Below are 11,911 nucleotides of genomic sequence, written 5' to 3'. Positions count from 1 at the left end.
GCACGTTCACGCAGATGAGCAGGGACCCTGGTCATCTTTCTTTTGGTGTTTTTCAGAGTCAGTAGAAAGGTCTCTTTAGTGTCCTACGTTTTTATAACTGTGACCTTAATTGCCTACCGTCTGTAAGCTGTTAGTGTCTTAACGACCGTTCCACAGGTGCATGTTCATTAATTGTTTATGGTTCATTGAACAAGCATGGAAAACATTGTTTAAACCCTTTACAAAAAAGATCTGTAAAGTTATTTGGATTTTTACAAAATTATCTTTAAAATACAGTGTCCTGAAAAAGGGACGTTTCTTTTTTTGCTGAGTTTATGTTGTTGAGAGAGAAAGATGGAGAACAAAGTAATAAGTAATACACTACAGGTAGCATTTTTTGTGCGTTTTAAATTTCTAAGGAAATCCGTTTCCATATATCCTTCCATCTAAGAGAAACCTAAAGCAGTGACTGTGTGACTGTACAACCACTGGCAAAGTGATCTTCATTCTAAGTGCCTATTCATTTGCATTTAACTGTATTTTAATCACATGTTTATGTATGCTGTATGTCACTGAAGCACTTTGTAGCCCTGAAGTCAATTATTAAAACAAGACATAAAACAAAAAAGAATATGAATGAGGGTGCAGAGTTTTGTTCAGATCATAGCACCCACTTCTCTGAACTGCATGAATATATCAACTTTCAGAGCAGCATCTGCACAAATAAGTAATTTTTTAAGGATATTTTAAAGGTGAAGTGTACAATTTCTGCAGCACTAAACAGAATTGCAAAAATAATGCTTTCAAACCGGTTTCACAAAACTGTTTCCTTAACTCTTCCCCGTCTTGCATTGGTTGTCCAAACAGATAGTCTTGCCCCAAACTCACGGCATTGGTTGATTCATTGTTGGGCACCAAAACTGGGATGCTCAAAACAACAACGTTTTGATATGGCATACTTACAGTTGTCTCTGCATATTAAGATGGGATACTAGAAAAGAATAACATAAAAAAATAAAACACTTCACCTTTAAGGACAAGATCTCAATCGATGCCTTTAAATAGACTGTACACTTAAAAAAACAACTCTTTGGCTATACTTGATTTAATCATGGACATCGGTTCCACACGTTTGAAATGAGATTTCTTAAATTAAAATGACCATGTAATTTAAATTTATATACTTCAACTTTTTCTAATCTGAACATAACAAAACGTTAAACACTAACAAGCCTTCCCCTTTATATTCATCCTGCACAAAGACACATAAAATAACACTTAATTATAACATTTACTCTCCCCGAGTCCCATGTAAAGCATGCTGGGAACTAGAAATCCTCTGCCCAGTTTCAGTTAACCAAAGAAAAAATATTAATGTTGTGCGAACACACATGGATTAAATAAAGCTGACAAAACACTTTTTTAGTTGAATCAGTTGAATTTGTGAAGATAAACTTGGATTCATTTTGTTGTGCCAAGCCACAAAAGAGTGCGTGAATGCACAAATGCAGAGGAGGTACAGTATAGAGGACTAGATGGATGGATGAACAATCAGGAAAATGAAAGCACTTGAGTTACAGGCTTTAAAGTGCCTTGTTATATGTGGGCTAAAAATGCTGTCCATTTTCTTCTGCACAAAAATTCTATAGATGGTTAACTGCAAGTAATACAGGAACTGCTATTTCTACATCCTGTGTCATTCATTACCACTGAGTGTAAGCCTTATGCTGTTGTTGTCCTATACAAATGTGCAAGTTAGAGGTTATGGATTTGAAACAGTGAAGAATCTACATAAAATCTGAATTTGTAATCTGATGGCATTGAAAGCCTGTTATGTACAGACAACATTTCCAATATAAAGAAAAGGTCGATAAAAATTCAGCGTAACCAGGTACTGAATTTCTTCATTTATTCCTTTAAATTGGAGCCCAACATTATGTAAATCTGCTACAGCTTGGTCAACAAGGCCAAAGACACACAGTAAAGGCAGTTTGCTGTTTTTCAAACCCATAAAGACAATTACATCTGGATGATTTTCATTCTAAACCCAGAACTGGGAACCAAATCAGTTAATTTCATGTAATTGATCAGAATATCCAAGTGTGGGATTCATCTCCTCTTGTTAATTTCTACATTCTCATTTAGGTGAATTGTTTTCACACAGTATTTGATCAATGAATGCATGTTTTGAACTATGCTGCCACCCTGCCTATCCCCTAAAAGCTATACAAATCTATGTAAATAATAAAAAGGAATCTCTGTAAAAAAGGAGAGAAAAACAAAAACAAAAACAAAGGAAAAATTAAGAGAAAATCATTATCATCATTTGCACTGAAACATGCAAGGGGTGGGGTGTATTTCCTTCAGCCAAGTCTGTTCTGTTATGTCCCCAGGCTCCCTTGTACATTGGAGCTGTAAAGACCCTTGGAAGTTCTGCCTACATTTATGAATGAATTGTACTAGATGGTGATTGACCTTGTATTATGTGATTCCTCTAAAGTTGTCAGTAAGACACAAAAAAAAAGTTGCTGGAAGGCTTCTATATCCTTATCGGAATTGCAAGCAGGGATCCCATGGCGAGGGAAAACCTGGAATCAGGAAATTTTGTAAAATTCATGGAAAGAAATATAATTGTGAAAGTCATGAGAATTTCTATAACAAATATACATTTTTCTAGTTCTCTGCTCTAAAATATTTAATTGGTTAAATATTGCTCTTGTGTTGAGTAAAACTTCCTTACAAGCCATAGTGATGTCTGATTTGTGAGCAAACCGTTCTTTTGAGTTGGTAATTTTCAATGACTCAGTCAAACCGGCTCACAAATTGGTCTGAATGATTCATTAATGAATCGTTTATGAATTTGAATGGTTTTAACTGAAAACAACTGGAAAGGTAATGGAAAAATCTTTGAAACTCATAGATCAAAAATTGTGGGAGCCCAGTGCACGTACAGCACAACATTTTGTTTGAGCATTTTATTGTTTATTCCTATTATGATAATGCAAATTATCTTCCTAGAACTCATGTATGGTCAGAATGATATAAGGAAAGTTTGTGTGGCATGATTTATGGAAAGATTTATCAGTCTAATTGGACTGCAAAAACTAAAATATGCATTTGGCAACACTATTTAATTTATGACTTTCTTGCTTTTTTATTATTACCTTTTTGACTTTGAATACCTAAGATCAATTGAACCTTTAGTTTTCAACCATCCACCCATTTATCTTCCAAAGGCCCCTGCTCAGCCCCATCAGCTCTAAAGCTTTGTTTGGAATGGCATACTAACTTATGAGTCTTACTATTCCTGCAGTACAAAGTATGTACTGTATACTGTGTCCAGTATGCAATTTTTCTATATGCATAGAACACCCAGATGACGTACTACATTTGCCAAAATGTGCACTATACAACAGAGCACACTCTACTTGTCTTCCACTTCCAGTGTTACAAAGTAATTACAACCACAATTTCACAAAATCTCTTTTTTGGCTTATTATTTACGGGCAAAATTTAAGACATTGAATTAAGATGAAACTGAACTAAAAATACAAAATAACTATTTTTATTTCCAAGATAACCTGATGCCATTCACGTGCAATGTGATGAGGTCATGTGTCAACAATGTAGCACACTATTGTTTAGAACATTTATCTTGGAATAAATCCTACCGTTTCATTTACTTTTTTTAATAGTAGGAAGTATACAGTGTACAGTATACTGTGCAGTATTTAGTAAATGGCAAATTAGTATCACATTCCGAACATCTTCAGCCTACATCTTCAAACACTGTCATGGACAGGAAGTCTTTCAGGTGACTTCCTCTCCATTGCATTTATCCTTTTTATTTAAATCCTCTTCATTTTCATTGGTTTAATTCCATTTAATGTTTTCCCCCCTAACTATACCTTTATATAAATCCATTCCACCCCTCTGCAATCTGAATCCAGTCCATTACTATACAAGGGCTTTACAAAAAAGCTAACTTTAATCAGCCATACAATGGCTAAACATAAACCATATCTCTACCATGTGTTAAATCATTAAATTGTTTTCTCTTTGTGTTGAAGTTGTCATTCTTGTTAACGTTTTAGTACTAAAAGTATATTTAGCAGTGTTAGTTGATAACAGAGGTCTGTGGGAGTGTGTGTGGGTGTTTTAAAGTATGGTTTAGAGTGTGTGCAAGCTTGCTAGCCACTGTCAGAGGACGTGTGTGGTGCAGTCGAGGGTGATCGTCGTCGGTGTACTGATGACGTCCAGGAACGCTCAGAGGCCTGCGACGAGGGTTGTGTGAGGGTGAATCCGCGCTGTGTCAGCCCATCCAGCAGGAGGTGCTGTTGCTGTTGTATGGCTTGTGAGAGCAGGCCAGGCAGAGCCTGCAGACTGCTGTTTATGGAGTCCAGTTTTGTCTCTAGGTGACCAATCCGCTTTTCTAGCTCCTCGCTGCGCTCCTGAAGCTCCGAGACCAGATCATACATCACATTCTGTGTCTGACGAAGTGATGAAAACACATAGTTTACAGACTCACACATACAATCAAGCACACACAATTGTATGTTTTAAGCCAATGGTTAAAGCTTAACCTAAAAGTGTGTATGCAAAAATTATGGGTGTGTTTAAAATGGCATACTACCATATGTATGTATACTGTGAACTGAAAGTTTTCTGTATGCCTAAGACAATGTGGTGATCGATTATGGGTGTTTAAATTGCATAGTAGAATACAGCTCATACTATTTTTGCAGTACGCAGTATGTATACTCTGCACATTATGCACGTTTTCTGTATGTTTATGTCAGGTGACATTTGCCAAGAGCATAATGGGTGGAGTATATACCAAATGTAATGTGCTTGACTTGACATTCTATTTGCTGTGTGACAAATGAACTGCAAGAAATATCAACTGAAAACATTTAACATCTCATCCTTAACTCAGTTTGTGATCAGACTGCCAAATATTAAGAATATTTACACATAGGGGGCCTGGGTAACTCAGCAAGTAAAGACGCTGACTACCACCCCTGGAGTCGCGAGTTCGAATCCAGGGCGTGCTGAGTGACTCCAGCCAGGTCTCCTAAGCAACCAAATTGGCCCGGATGCTAGGGAGGGTAGAGTCACATGGGGAAACCTCCTCGTGGTCACTATAATGTGGTTCTTGCTCTCGGTGGGGCGTGTGGTGAGTTGTGCGTGGATGCCACGGAGAATAGCGTGAAGCCTCCACACGTGCTATGTTTCCGCGGTAACACGCTCAACAAGCCACGTGATAAAATGCGCGGATTGACGGTCTCAGATGCAGAGGCAACTAAGATTCGTCCTCCGACACCTGGATTGAGGTTATTCACTACGCCACCACGAGAACTTAGAGCGCACTGGGAATTGGGCATTCCAAATTGGGGAGAAAAGGGGAGAAAAAAAAAGAAAGAATATTTACACACAACTGATTAAAAAATGCTGATTTTTAAAAAAATTTTTATCCAAGATGAGAACTGGATACCACCAGCTAAGTTAAACATGCAATACTTAATGTTGCATGCTTAAACATCATGTACTACTGTTTAAAATGCTTATCGTTGCATACTGCATACTACTGCATACTGCAATGGTTAATACTGCATACTGTGAACAAGCATTTGGTCTGTCAGAGGGGAACAACAACTGTAGTTTGTTTGTTTGCTGTGTTTTTTGCTGTGACACTGGACTAGTAGTTGTTGTTAGCCAGGACATTGTGCTGCACTTCACTGAAAATTAAGGTAAATCTTTGTCTATTAGTGAGCTTTTTAGGGCAATCTTGCATCAGTTTCAGGCTTTTGACACTTTTTGACTTTGAGTTGCTAATTTGTTGGCTGGACTCAGCTGTACAGCAATTAGTACTTAAGTAGTCAGAGAACTGTAGCGGAAGCGGAAACCCTTGAGTGCAGCCCTCTTCGTGTGAAGACCTATCTCGGGTAAAGACCTGTGAGTCTATCTGCGCAAGTCCACTGAGCAAGGACACCGACAAGGAGCCAGCCACTACGCTAAGTTTTGCCCCTTCTCTCTTTTTCTCATAGTTATTCTTTATTCTACTGGTAATATGTGTTTTCAGTACATTCCTGTTGTCTCATGTAGGTCAAAATCTACATGCACACGCTGTAGACTACGCACTCCAGAGCACCTTAGGTCACTTAGCACTGCCTCTCCACAGACCGGTTTTCTCATTTCAAACTCATGGAAATTCACTCCGCTCTGTTCTCTCTGCAAAAACACAACTTCTGAATATCATGCCATTACTGCCACTAATCCTGCTAAAATCCACTTTTTGGTCATCTATCCTATCAACTTTGTTGAGGAGCTAGATGTATTGCTGGCCTCATTCCCTGAGACTCAAATGTCCACTCCGCTGGTGGTCCTCGGGATTTTAACATCCATCCGGAAAAACCTCAAGCAGCTGACTTTCTAGCTCTTCTGACCTCATTTGACCTTACAAGATTGCACACCCCAGCATTTCACAGAGCAGGGAAACAGCTAGATCTCATCCTTACACGTAACTGTATCTCCAATTATCCCCTTGTTACCCCTCTACATATCTCTGACTATTTCTTCATCCAGTTTTCTTTTACTCTCCCTTCTGCTTTACCTCTTATTCCACCTATGGTCTCCTTCCTCTGTAACCTTCACTCTCTCTCACCCACTTGCTTCTCTCCCATAGACTCTGCATCCCATCCCTCCACTAACCATTTCTCTTCACTTGATTTAAATGAAGCTACAAATGCACTTTGCTCAAAATTAACTTCTTGCCTTGATAGTGTCTGTCCTCTTACCTCCAGGACAGCACATGCCACACCCTCCAGCCCCTGGCTGTAGGAGACACTTAGTGATCACAGAACCGAGCTGAGGGCTGTAGAGAGAAAGTGGCACAAGTCAAAAGACCCTGCTGACCTGTGTATCAGTCACTTCTCTCCTCTTTTTCTGCTAGAGTTTCTGTTGCTAAAATTGATTATTACCAGAACAAGATCAGTAAAACTTCAGATTCCCGTAAACTATTTTCAGCTTTCTCATCTCTTCTCAAAATCCTCCTCCACCACATCCTACTACTTCTCTGACTACTGATGACTTTGCCACATTTTTTGATGACAAGGTAGTGAGCATCAGTAGCCAGTGCTCTACACCTAACACCCACAGCTACTCTCTTCCAACATCCCATCCTTTTTTTTACCTCTTTCTCTCCTCTCTCTGAGACTGAGGTCTCCAAAGTGCTTCTTTCTAACCATCCTACCACCTGTCCACTTGACCCTATCCCCTCCCATCTTAAGCAAGCTGCCTCTCCATCGATCTTACTCACATTCACACACATTATCAACACATCTTTCACAACTTGAAACTTTCCAAAAACATTCAAGCAGGCTCGAGTAACCCCACTGCTTAAAAAACCAACACATAACCCCACAGTAGTCGACAACTACAGACCTGTCTCTCTCCTACCCTTCCTGTATTCAACCAGTTTTCTGCTTTTCTCTCACAGAACAACCTACTCGATAGACTTCAGTCTAGCTTCAAAAAAGGACACTCAACAGAGTCTACCCTCTTGTCAGTAGAGGAAACCCTGCGACTGGCGAGAGCTAACTCCAAATCATCCATCCTCATCCTCCTTGACTTGTCTGCTGCCTTCGACACAGTGAACCACAAGATCCTCCTGTCCACACTCTCTGACCTGGGCATCACAGGAATTGCGCTTGGATGGTCTGAGTCATATCTCACTGGCAGATCGTTCAAGGTCTCCTGGAGAGGAGAAGTGTCCAAGACACACCAGCTGACCACTGGGGTTCCTCAAGGATCAGTGCTTGGACCCCTCCTCTTCTCGATGTACACAACATCACTCGGACCGATCAATGAGGCACATGGCTTTTCCTACCACTGCTATGCAGATGATATGCAGCTCTACTTGTCGTTCGAGCCGGATGACCCTACTGTCTCAGCTCGTATCTCTGCCTGCCTCTCTGACAATTCGGCTTGACATTTCAGCCTGTATGAAGGAACCTTCAGTTCAACCTTGCCAAGACAGAACTCTTTGTGATCCCAGCCAACCCATCTGTTGACCACAGCCTCACTTTTCATCTTGGTTCAACTACATTGACACCAACCAGAACAGCTCGGAACCTGGGAGTGATGGTAGATGACCGGCTTAATTTCACTGCACACATCTCATCAACCACCCGGTCTTGCAGATACATGCTTTACAACATCAGAAAACTCAGGCCTTTCCTGTCTGAATATGCTATATCGCTCCTGGTCCAAGCTCTGGACTTCAAGACTGGACTACTGCAATGCTCTGTTGGCTAGCCTTCCAGCTAACACAATTAAGCCACTGTAGATGGTCCAGAATACAGCAGTGTGTCTGGTCTTCAATCAGCCAAAAAGGGCAATGGAACCGCACCTTCTTACTTTAATTCACTTCTTCAGGTCTATGCTCCAACTCCCTCTCTGTGGTCTAGCGACACCTGGTGGTCCCATCACAAAGAGGCTCAAAGTCTATTTCATGATTGTTCACTTTCTCTGCTCCTCTGTGGTGGAATGAACTTCCAACCTCCACAAGATCTGTGGTTACCTTCTCAACAATCTGGAACCAGCTGAAAACACATCTGCAGATGTTGTTAAACTCTGTATGACAAATTGCTTGCTATGTGTCTCATTTGTAAGTCACTTTGGATAAAAGCATCTGCTAAATGACTAAATGTAAATGTAAATGTTGCAAATACTATTTTAGTATAATATGCAGTACACAGTATATAGGGTGAATTCAGGTAATTCGAGCCACTTTTAACATTGAGAGGACTGTCAAAAGTGGCTCAGTTTACCTAAATTACATATCTTTGTCTATATTTTCATCACCATCTTGCTGAAAATTCAACATAACTGAAATATAACCTATTCCATAAAACATACAGACACACAATCCTTTTTCTACATGACCTGATCTTCACACGGAGTTGTACTTTTCAAACAAGAAGAAACTTTTTACACACCTTTGCTAAGTCAACCAGCGTGTTTGCTTGGTCATTCAGCTTTCTCTGCTCCATCTTCACACTTCGCAGTCTGTTAAGAAAGGAAGCCAGGAAGCAGGTGGATAGACAAAGAGAAAGAGAGACAAGGATGTGGCACAAGGAAAGAGGACATGCAGATATACAAAGGGAGTTTGTAGAGGAAGGAGTGAAACAGGAAGTGCAGGAGTTGGGATGGGGTGTTAATGAAATGAGAGGAATTAGCAAGGAAAAAGAGGAAGAAACAGAGTTTGATTATTGGGTAATAATTTGGAAGGTCAATGTATCACATTATGAATGTTCTCCCATGAAATTGGTGTGCCAACATGCAAACACTGACATTCCAGTTTGGTTCAGTCACACATGCAAACTTACTGAGGCACAGGAGGTAAAAGAATTGGCCAAAAATAAATAAAAATAAATAAATAATAATAAAAAAACAACTGAGGCATTGTTCCAAAGTTTTTTGGATAAAAATATGGATGGATTTGATAATACCACCTCAAAATCAAGAAATTGTGCTGCACAACATTTTGATGGTGATCTGATGCAGATCGAAACTCTCCATAAAAGTGTGATGAAATGCACTTAAACATTCAAAAGAAGAGCATGAAATGAAGTTAGAAAGTTCTAAATTAATACAGTTGCTTTTAAAGGAATATTCCGGGTTCAAAACAAGTTAAGCTTAATCAACAGCATTTGCTGCATAACGTTGATTACCACAAAAATGAATTTCGACTCGTCCCTCCTGTTCTTTTAAAAAAGTTAAAATCTGGGTTCCAGTGAGGCACTTACAGTGGAAGTGAATGGGACCCATTTGTAAACTTTAAAGAATACTCAATATTTCAAAAGTATAGACACAAGATGTAAACAGTATGTGTTAACATGATTTTAGTGTGATAAAATCACTTACTAAAGTTATCTGTGTAAAGTTACAGCCAATTTTACACCATTGTTGATGATGTTATACCATAAATTAAAAAACCCTGAAACGACTGTAAAAATAACAGTTTACAGCTCTAATAACACACAAGTTTTAACAAAAGAATTAATGTAAGTGCTTTTATAAAATGATAAGCTTCACATTTCTGCCTTTAAACCCTCCAAAAATCAGCCCTCCATTGGCCTCATTGTAACTTCAAATGTTTGTGGTAATCAACATTATGTCACAAATGCTGTTGACTGAGCTTAACTTGTGTTGAACCTGGATTATTCCTTTAAGACAATGCCACTCTTGTAAGTAACAACAGCAGAGTGTATTTTAAAAATTTATTTTCTATAATAACAAGACATGTGCAACATATGGTTAATGACTTAATATTACAATGTTTTGCCAATCTATATGGATTTTCAAAAGGATCTGGCTGAAAACATTAATTGTATCCTTTCAGACTGGAGCCTGAGTAACGTGCAAACAGATGAACTGATAACAGTACAGAATGGGGTGGCTATAAGCTCCATGGAAATGACGGATGTTCTAGCAGAGAAGCATTAGCATTAACCTAATTTCAATCCCTGTTGAATTCATAAAGTCAACACTAGGAACTCTGTAGATACACAAGGATGGGCTTTTCTCTAGGACAGAATGAACAAAACCCAGAAAGGAAAGTTCTGTTGAGAAAGAGATGAGGGGAGTGCTTTGAAGATGTTAGGTTGAGTGTTATTGGAGCCTAGGGAAATTTCTTGCATGATCCTTAAAGAAATATTCAGGAGATCCTCAGATTATAACATGCAGAATGTGAATGTAACATGATAGCTCTTTGTGTCTTCTCCAGAGTAAACCAAACAACCTAAACCAACCCCAACCATCCATTCCCAACCTCTCCCCCAACCCCAAAGAAAAAAACTAAAGCTGTATGGAAAATAAAAAGGTGAACAATTTACACTTTTCCACAAGTGCTTGTACTGTTTCAAAGATGAACTCTCAATTTTGGGAGGGCCAAAATTGGTCTGTTTGTCACTGTACCCAGACCTCCATAGTTCTCTGCACTCCAGATGCACATGATACCTTCTCTGCAGTATGAGTAACATGACTGATTTGAGTTTGTGGAGTATATCAGGTGCAGATATTTATATATCTTTTTTTTCTCCGCAATTTGGAATGCCCAATTCCCAATGTGCTCTAAGTCCTAGTGGTGGCGTAGTGACTTGCCTCAATCCGGGTGGCGGAGGACGAATCTCAGTTGCCTCCGCATCTGAGACCGTCAATCCGCGCATCTTATCATGTGGCTTGTTGAGCGCATTACCGCAGAGACATAGCGTGTGTGGAGGCTTCATGCTATTCTCCGTGGCATCCATGCACAACTCACCACGCGCCCCACCGAGAGCGAGAACCACATTATAGTGGCAACGAGGAGGTTACCCCATGTGACTCTACCCTCCCTAGCAACCGGGCCAATTTGGTTGCTTAGGAGACCTGGCTGGAGTCACTCAGCACGCCCTGGATTCGAACTCGCGACTCCAGGGGTGGTAGTCAGCATCTTTACTCACTGAGCTACCCAGGCCCCCAGGTGCAGATATTTATAGAATTTTATGATTGTATGCATTAGGCAAGGGAATGTTTATGTGGTCTTGTAAAAGTGAAGGCCAAATACATTATGAATGAACTGTTGTGCTTAGCAGTTGTGCTTTCGCTTTGACAACCAAACAGGGGCAGGACAGGCGATTCACATCAGTGAACTGATAGCGTGGACAGAAAAAAGTTTCCAACATTACTGCACTTAAAACTGAACCAATCAAGTGAAAGAAAACGAGTACAAGTTGCTGAAGCTTGTGTTTCCTTCTAAACTTCTTGTACAGTGCTTTAACTTTAGGTATGTTTGTAAAAATATCTTGATGGTTTGCAGTTTCTTTGCAGGAAAACATTGCAGACTAACATTGTGTCCTAACCAGACAGAACGTGATAAAGCAACAAGCAA

General features: G+C 39.7%; 1 protein-coding gene across 1 annotated transcript in view; it reads right to left on the bottom strand.

The window, feature by feature from the left end:
- Nucleotides 1-1,308: 1,308 nt before the first annotated feature.
- LOC127424629 (small conductance calcium-activated potassium channel protein 2-like) overlaps nucleotides 1,309-11,911 on the bottom strand; it is a 55,530-nt gene continuing 44,927 nt past the window's right edge. Inside the window, exons 8-9 of the mRNA XM_051669982.1 lie at nucleotides 8,979-9,048; nucleotides 1,309-4,469 (exon numbers count right to left, since the gene is read on the bottom strand). Coding sequence (XP_051525942.1) covers nucleotides 4,170-4,469; nucleotides 8,979-9,048 — 370 coding nt within the window. The 3' untranslated portion in view covers nucleotides 1,309-4,169. The remainder of the gene's footprint in view (nucleotides 4,470-8,978; nucleotides 9,049-11,911) is intronic.

Source organism: Myxocyprinus asiaticus, chromosome 33 (genome assembly GCF_019703515.2).
Source record: "Myxocyprinus asiaticus isolate MX2 ecotype Aquarium Trade chromosome 33, UBuf_Myxa_2, whole genome shotgun sequence".
Lineage (NCBI taxonomy): Eukaryota > Metazoa > Chordata > Actinopteri > Cypriniformes > Catostomidae > Myxocyprinus > Myxocyprinus asiaticus.
This window is presented reverse-complemented; position numbering and strand designations above follow the sequence as displayed.